General features: G+C 36.3%; 1 protein-coding gene across 1 annotated transcript; it reads left to right on the top strand.

Annotated features, from left to right (window-relative positions):
• Positions 1 to 7355: 7355 nt before the first annotated feature.
• LOC129378299 (C-C motif chemokine 4 homolog) lies at positions 7356 to 11605 on the top strand. The gene is made up of 5 exons (XM_055058607.1): positions 7356 to 7440; positions 8678 to 8827; positions 10884 to 10949; positions 11165 to 11276; positions 11417 to 11605. Exons 1-5 carry the CDS (start codon positions 7356 to 7358, stop codon positions 11508 to 11510), a joined length of 507 nt encoding a protein of 168 aa, XP_054914582.1. The 3' UTR covers positions 11511 to 11605.
• The last annotated feature ends 280 nt before the right edge of the window (positions 11606 to 11885 follow it).

Genomic DNA, 11885 nt, shown 5'->3' with positions numbered 1-11885 from the left:
TTTAAGGTTTTTCGTGCATAATTTAAGGTTTTGATTACTCACATTTAGTGTGTACCTTTGTATTTAATTTGTATTTTTGTATTCTTTTGAATTTTGCTCACTGTGTGCTATCTTTTTTTTTTGCCTGTAAGCTGCTGGTAACTTCAATTTCCTGAGGGAGTCTTCCCAAGGGATCAATAAAGTACAAGTCTAAGTCTGTAAGGATCGTCGATCCGTCTTAATTTGAGTCGAGCTCGGTGACGTTGCAGAACCTTGTTTTGAGTTTTAGCTTCATTTTTGACAAAACGTGACTTTGGCAGAAAAAAAACTTACTTGGGTCATTAATTTGGGACAATATTCAACATGAGTGGATGTGACCTTGTGACCTGCTCTGTAACCATGGAGATGTGTCTCTCAGTCTTTGTGCAGAGGAGAAGCATCAGCAGCTCTGATGAGACGTTCATGACGGAGTTCTGCCTTCAGCCAGACTCTGACAGGAAGTGGACATCAGCCGGACCTTCAGCCAGTGGTCCAGAAGAAGACATCAGCACCGTCACAGAACAAAGTGGTGAGACTAAACAGTTTGGTTTGATATCTGAATGTTTTGGATATTTCTGTCAGGAAACCAATACATAAAATTATTCTCTATTTTGGAGACAATAAAATGCAATAAATGCAATAAAATGTGTCAGAAAATATGAATCTTCTAAATATTCTACATGTAAAATTAAAGAAAAATACCACACTGGAAAAAATATTCCCTTCTTTGAAGTTTTGCCCAAACTTTAATCTGATTCATTTGATTGATAAACTCAACTGCTTTATTTCTGAAAGGGATATGGAAATTATTTATGACTTCTTTTTTTTATTTTTTTTTTTTTTGTAGGTTTTGAAAAAAAAAAAAATCTGAATGTTCTTGTGCATTTCTTTTTATTGCATTTACATTGTTTTTGTTGTTGTTTTTTTAATCCAGTTTCCTATGTATTAAATCTGATTAGTTTTTATCTCAGTACATCCAAGTTAAATCCGTTGAAATTCATGGGTATAATGTGTCTAAATGTAATAAAATATTGAGTCATGTGTGGAAAAAAAACAAACTTTGTGTTCGTGTGAACAGCTTCATATAACTACATTTATAGTTCTACATTCAATCCATGCATTATTTGCAGTGAAGGGGAAGAAAATTCGACATGAAGAATCCAACTCAGGTGACAAGTTCTCCACATCTGCAGCTCCTGATCCTGATCAGATGTGAGTAAATGAAGCTTTAACTTTCCTAGCTGTGAGGCATCGACAGAACCTGACCTTGACCCATTTATGAAAATAAAGATGTTAAAACTGGTTTGATCTGAGTTGTCATATGGAACCTTCTTCCTGTTCCACTGCAGTGTTTGAACAGGTGTTTAGACATCCTTGAATGGTTGCCATTTGAGGTTGAAGGATTCCTTGAACATAAATTAAAACTTTGCTTTGAAAAATATTTTTTTGCTGGTTTTCTTTTTCAGTGATTTGTACGGACCGACTATATCTACTCATGAACAGAGACTGACTTCACCACCAGAGTTCAGCTCCAGCTCCGAAGCTGATCTTGTCACAAAGATTCCAACAACTCCAAGAAACCAGCAGGATGAAACCAGTCAGCAGAAAATCACCATCAGTCCACTAAGACCAGGAACAGGAAGTGAGTCTTTACTGCAGCAGGTTTTCATCCTCGCAAAGATGTTACAGTGTTGGTATGCATACACAAAAAAATCTATGCTTAAATAAAATGAACAATACAATATTATACATTTTAACAATAGTTCCACTTCCAGCTGTCAGAGCATTTCTATTACTATTTTTCACCCACAGGCCAGGCTAAAATGAAATGAGACAAAAGACAAAAATGGAAGGAATTAGGGTTAACATTTTGTTTTGTTCTGTTTTGTTTTAATGTTTTGGAAATATTTATTTATTTGATGGAGTATTTATTAATTATTTATAAGCATCAGTACTTATTCATATTATTATTATTCGCTAATTCTGAATTGAAATACGTCATGTAAGGTGCTGTACATGTCCATGTGAATACAATGACATGGTTACTTCATCATTCAGTTTGTGCGTTATTTACAGCGACTGGGAAGAAAACACAAACTGAAGAATCCGACTCAGATGACGAGTTTCTCACCTCTGCAGCTCCTGAGCCCGATCCTGAAGAAATGTGAGCAACGTTCTTGAATTTTGAGTGGAAGAAGTTAATGTGCAGAAGTGCAGTAATAGTCTTTAGTCTGCTAAGGTTGAAGCAGAATGTAGCCTTTTGTGTTTTCATGGCAAGATTGATCACATTGATCTATTCTGAGTCCTTCATCCAAACAAAAATATATTTCTCGTTTTTTATCGGTGAACCTTCTTCTTCTGTGGAAAATAAACGAAAGATTTTGAAAAAACAACAGTAAAAGTGGTTTTGCAAACGGTTATCCAATGTCAAAAAAAAAAGTCAACATTTTCTAGAAAGAACAAGGAATTTCAAAAAGTCAAACATTTCTGACTCAGAAATTTTTAAACTAATTTCTAACATGCTGTCTAACATGCTGTCATAATCTATGCCTTTTTACCATCCTGCTGATAAAACAAAACCTGATGCTTTATTTAGACAAAGAGGAGCCAGAAGGATTTCTACCCAACAAATGACTCGTAGCTCAAACAGCATGTCGTCCAATAATTTTCAGAAGTATTTTGATTAATTTCTTTGTCTTAGGGCCTTCACTAGGTTTAGTGGTGGTCTATGTATTAAATGCGATTGTGTAGACAAACTATTTTGGTTTTTTTTCAGTGATTTGTATAGACCGACTGTATCTACTCTTGAACAGAGACTGACTTCACCACCAGAGTTTAGCTCCAGCTCTGAAGCTGATCTTGTCACAAAGATTCCCACAACTCCAAGAAACCAGAAGGTCGACGTCAGACGAAGCGATCAACAGAAAGTCACCCTCAGACCTGGAAGAGGAAGTGAGTTTTTACCCCAGCAGGTTTTCATCCAAGCAGAGTTTTGTTATAAGCAAATGTTATGACTATATTTCGGATTCAAAGTGAAACATGGCCTTTGTTTCTACCAGGGTTAGGGTTAGGGTTAGGGCTCCACTGTTTGGGCTCAAACAGTGGATGAAATACTTGTTCTCCTGTTTGGGAGGCCAGCAAGTGAACTTTGGAAATGCTCACACTGCCACCTATTGGTGATAGGAAGTATTATGTTTGGACAATTTTACAGGTTCCTGACTCAGCTTATTAGATAGAGGGGAAAAAGAGTAGTAAGTCAAGAATGTTAGACTTTTATTATTTTCAAAGGTCTACAGTTTTAAACCTTTTCAAGTTTTTTTCTAATTTTTTATTAGATTCATCTCAAAATGTGTAAGTTTAAAAATGTTTAACTTTTGAAGCTGAGAAATATTTTCTGTCTTGGTTTGAGAAATTACTTTTTTTCCATATAATTATGATGCCATGCGGCTGTGATTGACCCATAGAAAACAGATGTAGTGCAATAAATAAATGACAGAAGAATAGTTTAAATAAAATTGTTTTAAGGATTCCTTGCAATGTTTGCAGTGAATGGGAAAAGAAAATCATTCAAACTGTTCTTGTCCTACAGAGCAGAACATCCACTTTGGGAAAAAGTTAACATCAACCATTTCAGACCTGCAGCAGGAAATGACTATTTGTTTGGTCAGATTTTTACCAATGCAACCATCTTGTTTTCAGACACAAATCCTCGTCTTGCCTGCTGCACCAGAATTTACGATAAACCTGTAGCCCTGAGCAGCATTTCTGCATATTACATGACTGATCCTCTTTGCGACATCAATGCAGTCATGTAAGTACCACAGGACAGCCGGGTTTCTGTCCTTCTGTCCTAGATACAAAATTAGCTCTGCTTTATTTTTGACTTCACCGTTAAAACTAAAATTTATAATTGTACTTTTTTTTTTCTTTTGTAAAAAAAAAAAAAAATTATGTGCCTTTCTTTTCTTTCAGCTTTGTAATTAGAAAGCAGCGCCTCGTCTGTGTGAATCCACAGAAACCCTGGGTGATGAGGTCCATGAATATTCTGAAGAAAAGGCCAAATTAAAAAGACCAACTGGAATGTGTCTCATGTGTAAACCTGCCTGGGTCAGACCGCGATACAGGCAGAGAAAACCACCGATGACAAAACAAACTCAAGTCAAGGCTCAGCTCGAGCGACCGGAGCCTTGACCCGAGGAGACGCCAAGGTCAGATGAGACCAGAATCAGGCAAGACGTCAAACATGTTAGCCAAGCTGATACAAGCTTTGACATCATTGTTTGTAAGTAATATTGAAGGTTATCATTATGATTAATTTTTTTTTTTTTGTTCTTGCTTTTGGAAGAATTTGATATTTTCCTGTTTAAATTGAATTTGAATAATTTAGCCCATATGCTGTATTTTTTCTTTGACTTCTTGATTCCAAATGTTTCTAAATTTACACAAGTTCATGTTCTATCCGAGTGACTAAGCAGAGAAACACTGTGCTGATGTGTGGTGGATTTGTAGCATGACTGCAGTCTTTTATTGTACTGTATGTTGACACAACATTTTTACTGGATTTATTTCTGGTTTTGTCAACAGTTTCACACTTTATTCCTATTAAACCATTCAACTCAACGCATTGGTCTGTTCCTTAGATTTTGATTCACTATGTATTTAACTAAGCTTATGTTCATGAGGACACTTAGTGAGGACACTAATTATTTTATTTATTTTTTCAGTCAAATGCTCCTCTGAGGAAAAGAAAGGCAAGGGACATTAGAAATTTAAATATTTATTTTGGCTTATTTATTAAAAATAACCCCACAAAGACATTCCAAGCCTTCAATGTTTCACAAAAGTTTTCCAGATGGTAAGATAAGGATCAAATAGGCCTGTAAGGCTGCAGACAATCAGGACACATGGATTTGCAAAACAGTTTTTACCAGAAAATATGTAAAGAAATCAATTTTATTTTGTTTAATTTCAGACTGCATTAAATTCTGAAGGCCACATTATGTAGTTTTAGCATTTAAACCCAACATTTGAAACTCGATACATTGTGCAAATATATTTTCTTCATTAGAACGTAAAGCTGAATTTATGATTTCAGTTCATGAAGCTGAAAGAATGCGTCATGAAAAGCTCCTGTCCACACTGAGCTAGCAGCGTCTGGTCAGTGTGCTCACAGGAACAGACTGTACAAAACGAAGTGACGTCACACAGGCAAAAAATATGACTTCCACTTAAGAGATTTTAATTAGGCAGTAAATTAATGAGTCAAATATTTCACTCTGAGCAGCAGGTCAGTTTCTGTCTCGATGCGTCTTTGTAGCTACATTCAGTCGCCACAAAGTTCATTTAGGATTAGTTCACTTGAAGTGTGACATTTTGGAACAACTAATTTTGTGCTTGGTGTACTTTAATAGTATTTAAATTGTTTTAAATCACAATTTAAAGTGTACTGAGTGCACTGAGTGTACTGAGTGTACTTTAACGTACATCTTTGGACAACTTAAGTTAAACTTTGTGTACTTTAAGTACGTTGCGTTATACATAATATAAACACGCTTTAGTTTATTTGGAGTGCATTATTTCTGTGTTTGAATTACATTTGAAATATACTTAGAATGTATTTTGAGTATATTAGCATTACATATTTTCTATATTAGTAGTGTGATCACAGTATTATACAATTACAGCTTCGGTTTATTATAATTGCTAATAAAGTAACTTTTTAGTGACTTAATGTCTTTTATTATTCTGCTTTGCCACTTTGTACATTACATGCTTCACACACACTACAGTACTGCAAAGACATCAGGTACCAGAACACAGAAGGATCCATTACAAAACACTTTATTTGACGGGGTGTACATAAGACTGATATAAACTTGAAGGAGTCTTTATGAATGTCCATAACATAAAGTGCCATTTGGCAAATAATGACACATTTAATGCAAAGTTACTTTAAAAGTTGGATTAAAAGTGCATTAAAAGTGCCAGCTTTGCATTAAAGTGTCATTATTCACAAAATAATGCTAAGTTGGCACTTTTAATGGACAGGCAAGGCAGGGGAAGAGACGTTTATGTTTAGGCTAGAGAAATTGTTAGCCAGCTAGATAGGAATATCTATGTTATCTATATATGAATCCTGACAGACTGTAAGAAAAGAAAATGAGAAATCTTAGATTATGAGTTTCTTTTATTTACTATATTTTTCCAAATGCATCGCCAACACAGACACCTTTATATTTTAATATGCAGATTTTCTTCCATGCAGAGTCAAAGACTTATTGTAGAAATGTCACATGAACCACCAAATGTCTTTGCTCTCTCTGGCCTCTGTGTTTACACTTCTCTAACTGAGATTTGCGATGCTGAGAAGCTCAAGACATGGAAAGAAATTTATTTTCACCAAGATGAACTTCCTCTATCCAGATGTTCTGTGTTAGCAAATCCACAGAAGAACAGTCCAGAATCAGAAACATTCAGCTGTTTTAGAACAGATGTGGGTTTTGTTGAAACTTGTGTTAAATGATCCACTTTTAAATCCGTCACAATAGTTGATCGATCCTGTTGGCAAGCTGACAAGAGATTCAACTGATCCTGGTTCTGCTGACTAATCAGAACCAGAACATCGGAGAGTCAGGACGTTTGTTGCAGAGCAGAGTGACGTCTTCACCTGGAAGAGAAACAGAGACAGAGATGCATCCTGAAACATACAAACAAGAGACTTATCAGCAAAAATAAATACAATTTGTTGAACAAAACGTACAAATTATGGTAAATGTTAAAGAAGTTATTAATACATTTACAGTGATTAAATAATAAAACTTACAGCAGCTGAAGAGAACAGCTCCTATATAGACAAAGTTCTTCATGCTGTTGTTGACGGAAGAGACGAGAAATCAGGAAGCTGTTAGCAGAAGTAAAATCATGGTTAAAAAAGAAAAGTTTGAACTGACCGCTTTGCTACTTGTTCAAAAACTTTTAATTTCCAGTCAGGGTTTCCTTCATTTGGGAGGGGATGTGAGTGAGCTTTGGGTGCTGAGCAGCGGATCATGTAGTCAGGGGGGAAGGTTTCAACTGCAAAACATGACAAAGAGCAGAAACCTCATTGACCACTAATGGCTAGTTTGACAGCGCTGTCGTGTGCGTAGTATACCGCCCAGCCTCCTACAGTTCATATCCTGTTAGGTTTGTGGTTTTATCTAAAAATGGTCACTGCAGAGAGACATGAAACCTCATAACCATATAAAGTTGTGGTTCACCCTGTAGCTCTAATCTATCATGTTTACAGTCTGTCTTCTTCCCTGACTGAGTGAAGTCAGAGATCAGCAGCCGATCAAATCATGCAGCAGGTGGTTCGGGTCAGTGTGGTTCTGCTGAATGTCGTCTGGATCTCCTTCTTTTTGACTCCAGATCTGGACTTCTCAGGTGAGACCAGCTAAAGGAGAGGAACCTTTAAATGTTGATGCTGCTGATGTGACATTAGTTTGAACAAACAAACTGTCTCTAGTCACATTCAGACTTCCTGTCTGCCTGTTTTTTCTTTGTAGGATCTGATTAAGATAAATACGGAGCCCACCTAGAGAACATGGGGGATTGTATTTTCTTTCTCATTTCCTCACAAAAGTGTTGCATTCTGAGCCAGTTGAGAGTGAGACGTTCTAGTGGAAAAGCGCCTTAGCAAGTTAGAGAGAAACTTCAGTTTTTGTAGCCAACAGGAAGTTTCTGCCAAATATTTAGCACTCCTTCAAAAAAAAGATTGGTCAGAGTTTATTAAAACTGGTTGGTTTCCTGCAATAGATGTCATTTTTAAAGGGGGTTTGGTGGTATGATGTATTTTCCAGGCATATAGCACCATATTTTGGACAATCAAGTAACTATATTAACAGTTAGTTCTATGCAATGACTTCTTTTGGTTCAAAAGTTCTGGGGAAAGGTTTATATTCACTCATTATGAGCATGAATGTTATATAACTTTAGTGTCTTAAACAGTTTAATGACCTATAACTTTTCTCAGTGTGCCATACGACCGCAATGATTTGCAACAAAAAAGCTAATTTTGACCCATCAGGTTGAATAAGGTTGATTCTCTCTAATCATCAGTCAGAATTTAACATGGAGGTTCACACACACCTACTAACCTTTTGTTATCTTAATGCACTGGCATGTTGCATACCAGGCAGTTAATGTACAGCTCGGTTCTGATGGTGACTTTTTCTGGTCACCCTTCTCCCTAATGGGGTCGGGAGGTGCTGGTGCCTATCTCTAGCTGCGTTCCGGGCGAGAGGCGGGGTACACCCTGGACAGGTCGCCAGTCTGTTGCAGCACATAAATACAAATTTTATCATATATTGTCCGCCAAGTGGAGATTTCAACCTCTGTGCACCAAAATAGCAACATGCATAGTTCCTATAATGATCTCAGCAGACTCGTCGCAGTTCTACCAGGGGTTTGCTAATTGCTGCTGGCTGATCCAGGCCTTTTGACATTTCTGGTTCCAACTCTCGATATTAAAGATGATTGCAGATGAGATTTATGCTTCATTACTGGATGACTCGACAGAAGAATTGGTTCAAATAAATAAGTTAAAGTCCAACATTAGTATTCAACATGAGTGGATGTGACCTTGTGACCTGCTCTGTAACCATGGAGATGTGTCTCTCAGTCTTTGTGCAGAGGAGAAGCATCAGCAGCTCTGATGAGACATTCATGACGGAGTTCTGCCTTCAGCCAGACTCTGACAGGAAGTGGACACCAGCTGGACCTTTAACCAGCGGTCCAGATGAAGACATTACCACCGTCACAGAACAACGTGGTGAGACGTAAACAGTTTGGTTTGAGATTTAAAGAATTGCTTCCCAAATAGATAATGTTGAATGGACCAACATTTTGACTTAGCATTTACACAGTAGGATGCAGCAAAGTAGTAAAAATACTCTATCGATTGCAGTTTTTGGCATTTTATCACATTTCATGGCCTTTGTCCTAAACGCAGTCAGCACGGGTTCAACTCCCAGCCCTGGTGACATTTGCCACATGTCTTCCCCTCTTTCCTGTTAGCCTAACTTCCAAAAAATACAGACCACTAGAGCCGACAAAATCCTCAGAGAAAAAAAGAGAGGAGTAGAGACACCGTCCAGATGTCCATCTCCTTGGAACAAAGAGTCAGAAGTGGACCATGTGCTGAGGTTAGCCAAGGAATTGTGGTCTATGATTAAAGCAATGAATATAAACATCTAACTCTTTGAATTCTCATAACCAAACCTTCAGACATCAAACTTTATTCAACTTTTTCTATATATTTTTTTAAATTTGAATGTGATTTGAAACATTTAAGTGCAACAAAAAGTCAAGAAGGTAAAAATAATTTTATTTACATAGTACATTTTCAGCAACAAGACAATAAAAAGTGCTTTACAGGAATGAAAAGAAATACAAACAAAATAAACCAAAAGAAAGAGCAAAAGAAAAAAAAAGCTAATAATGTTGATCCAAAGTAAATCAACTAGATACTCTTATTCACGGTTCTTAGATAAGTATCATCTGGTCTAATTCCTTTTCTGGTTTTGGAAATCATAAATGAAGCAAACACTTAATCATGGCACAATGGATTTATATCATTATGTCAAGAACAAACTTCTCAGTTGAAGTAGATACATTTTAAATATAAATCTTCCATGAATGATTGTGGGTTGAAATGTATGTGACTTATCAATATGTTTTATGCATTATTAGCAGTAAATTGGGAAAAAACCACTGAAGCTGCTCCTGTTGCAAAGACAATAACAGTTGCTATAAATCGAGAGATTGACATCAACCAACCCATTCAGCAGGAAGTCAACCATCGCCTTTTCGAATGTAAAGAACGTGAGTATTTACTAAAGCTGGTTTTCATCCCAGTAGAGGTGTTACAGTTTTTAAACAAGAAACAAAATTCTAGCTAAGGCAAGATTTCCTTCTCATGTTCTGTGAAGTCGCCATGACTGAGGCTAAATGCAAAAGTGAAACAGATGTTTTCTCTTCAGTATTCATGTTGGTTTAGGATTCAAAATATAAAACAGACTTTTTTTCCTACTCCAGCTGGACCCAAACAATACATACGATATTTGCGCTCCTGCCTGAGGAAGCCAACAAGAAAGCTTCAGTAATAGTCACACTGCCACCTATAGGTGACAGGAAATATTATGGTTCCATTCTTGAGACCTCATTGACTTTTAAATATAAGCCATAACCATATCTATACATGTCGTGTTTATGATAGTGTAGCTGAAAACCACATCAGCAACCAGACCTGAACCACCAGAGACTTGGTTGGATCATGAATTCCTTTTTTGGTCATTATGACTGTTGATGGTATTTATTATTTCTGTCAAGTGATTAGATGACTCTTGTGAGAGTTAGTGTTACATGGAACATGATGCTCAAAGGACACATAGCAAAAGGAAGACCTAATATGAACCATTAAATATGGAAATTGTGTTTAAAAAGTAGAAAAGTCTCAGTGGTACATTGACTGTGAGCCAATCATCTACACATACAATAAAACAATAATGATTTGATTTGAACATGACTGCTCATAGTACTCCAAACCAGGTCTCTGCATCAATTTCAGCAACAACCTGTTCTAAAAACTACAGTGAACACATGGATACAGTCAAAGTGCTTTACAGGAATTTAAAAAATATAAACAAAATAAACCAAAAGAAAATGCAAAAGAAAAAAAAAAGCTAATAATGTTGATCCAAAGTAAATCAACTAGATACTCTTATTCAGGGTTGGTAGATAAGTATAAGTAAGTATCATCTGGTCTAATTCTTTTTCTGGATTGGGAAATTGTAAATGAAGCAAACAATCATAGCACAGTGATTAACTGTCCTCAGTCATCCTCCTGCTCTGCATGCTGGGAGCCGCTCTGCTGGCCACTGTCCTCTGCAACAGTAAGTTCATCTGGAGACGACGCTTCACCCATCAGCTGATTCAATTCTGTCTTCTTTTCTGATTTTGTTGTGATTTCTTGAGCAACGACAATAAAAGGAATTCTGATTCTGACTCAATTCAAAATCAAACTTTATTTACAGATCCCAAAGGTAAATGAAGTGTTGTACATCGTGTTCATTTAAAATTGTTCATTCACCAACGGTGTTATTTTCAGATTCAGGTATTCCAGAGGACTGCTGCTTTGAATTCTTCGGAAAACCAGTGAAAAAATTCCTCATCTCCTGGTATTACAAGATTGATTCTCGCTGCCCCAAAAGTGGAGTTGTGTAAGTCCTGTTAACTGAGTTCTTGTTATTCGCTGAATGTGAATTATGCGGTTTTATTTCTGACTTTCCTCAGTTCTATTGAAATCAAAATTCATTTATTACTTTTATCCATCTTTTGAGAAAAATGTCTTTTCTTTCAGCTTAATGACACTTAAGGGACGTCCCATCTGTGCGAATCCAAATCTGCCCTGGGTGAAAAATGTCATGAACTATGTGGACAGAAAGTCCTTGTAAAGTTTCTGCCATCTATCCTAATGGTCCAATAAAACTCATTCGACAAAGCAATAATGTTTTCACTATCATAATTATTTTGGTTTCAAATAATCAAAGATTTTGCCTATAAATGTAATCATTGTTGATGTTTGCATCATTTCTTTTGGAAGCTTTGTAGATTAACTATCATACATCAGTGAGTGGAACCATTCAGATTCATGTTGATTTGATTTTTTCTTTTCTTATTGTTCTGTTTTCATCATTTTCTCTAATCAAACACAAAACCATCAAAATTGTTTCCTTTGGTTGTTGTAAGTTTTCCATTTCTTGCTTTTGCTCAAAAATAAACCTGACTAATCAAATAGTTCTGAGTTTTCAATCTTTTTTTAAACGTTT

Source organism: Poeciliopsis prolifica, unplaced genomic scaffold (genome assembly GCF_027474105.1).
Source record: "Poeciliopsis prolifica strain line A6 unplaced genomic scaffold, Auburn_PproV2 SCAFFOLD051, whole genome shotgun sequence".
Taxonomy (NCBI): Eukaryota; Metazoa; Chordata; class Actinopteri; order Cyprinodontiformes; family Poeciliidae; genus Poeciliopsis; species Poeciliopsis prolifica.
This window is presented reverse-complemented; position numbering and strand designations above follow the sequence as displayed.

Excerpts from the sequence above, each read along its gene's own strand:
- LOC129378299 (XM_055058607.1), top strand. The coding sequence starts at position 7,356 with ATGCAGCAGGTGGTTCGGGTCAGTGTGGTTCTGCTGAATGTCGTCTGG. Across the intron at positions 7,441-8,677 it reads TCCAGATCTGGACTTCTCAG|TCTTTGTGCAGAGGAGAAGC; the intron begins GTGAGACCAGCT and ends TGTGTCTCTCAG. Across the intron at positions 11,277-11,416 it reads TGCCCCAAAAGTGGAGTTGT|CTTAATGACACTTAAGGGAC; the intron begins GTAAGTCCTGTT and ends CTTTTCTTTCAG.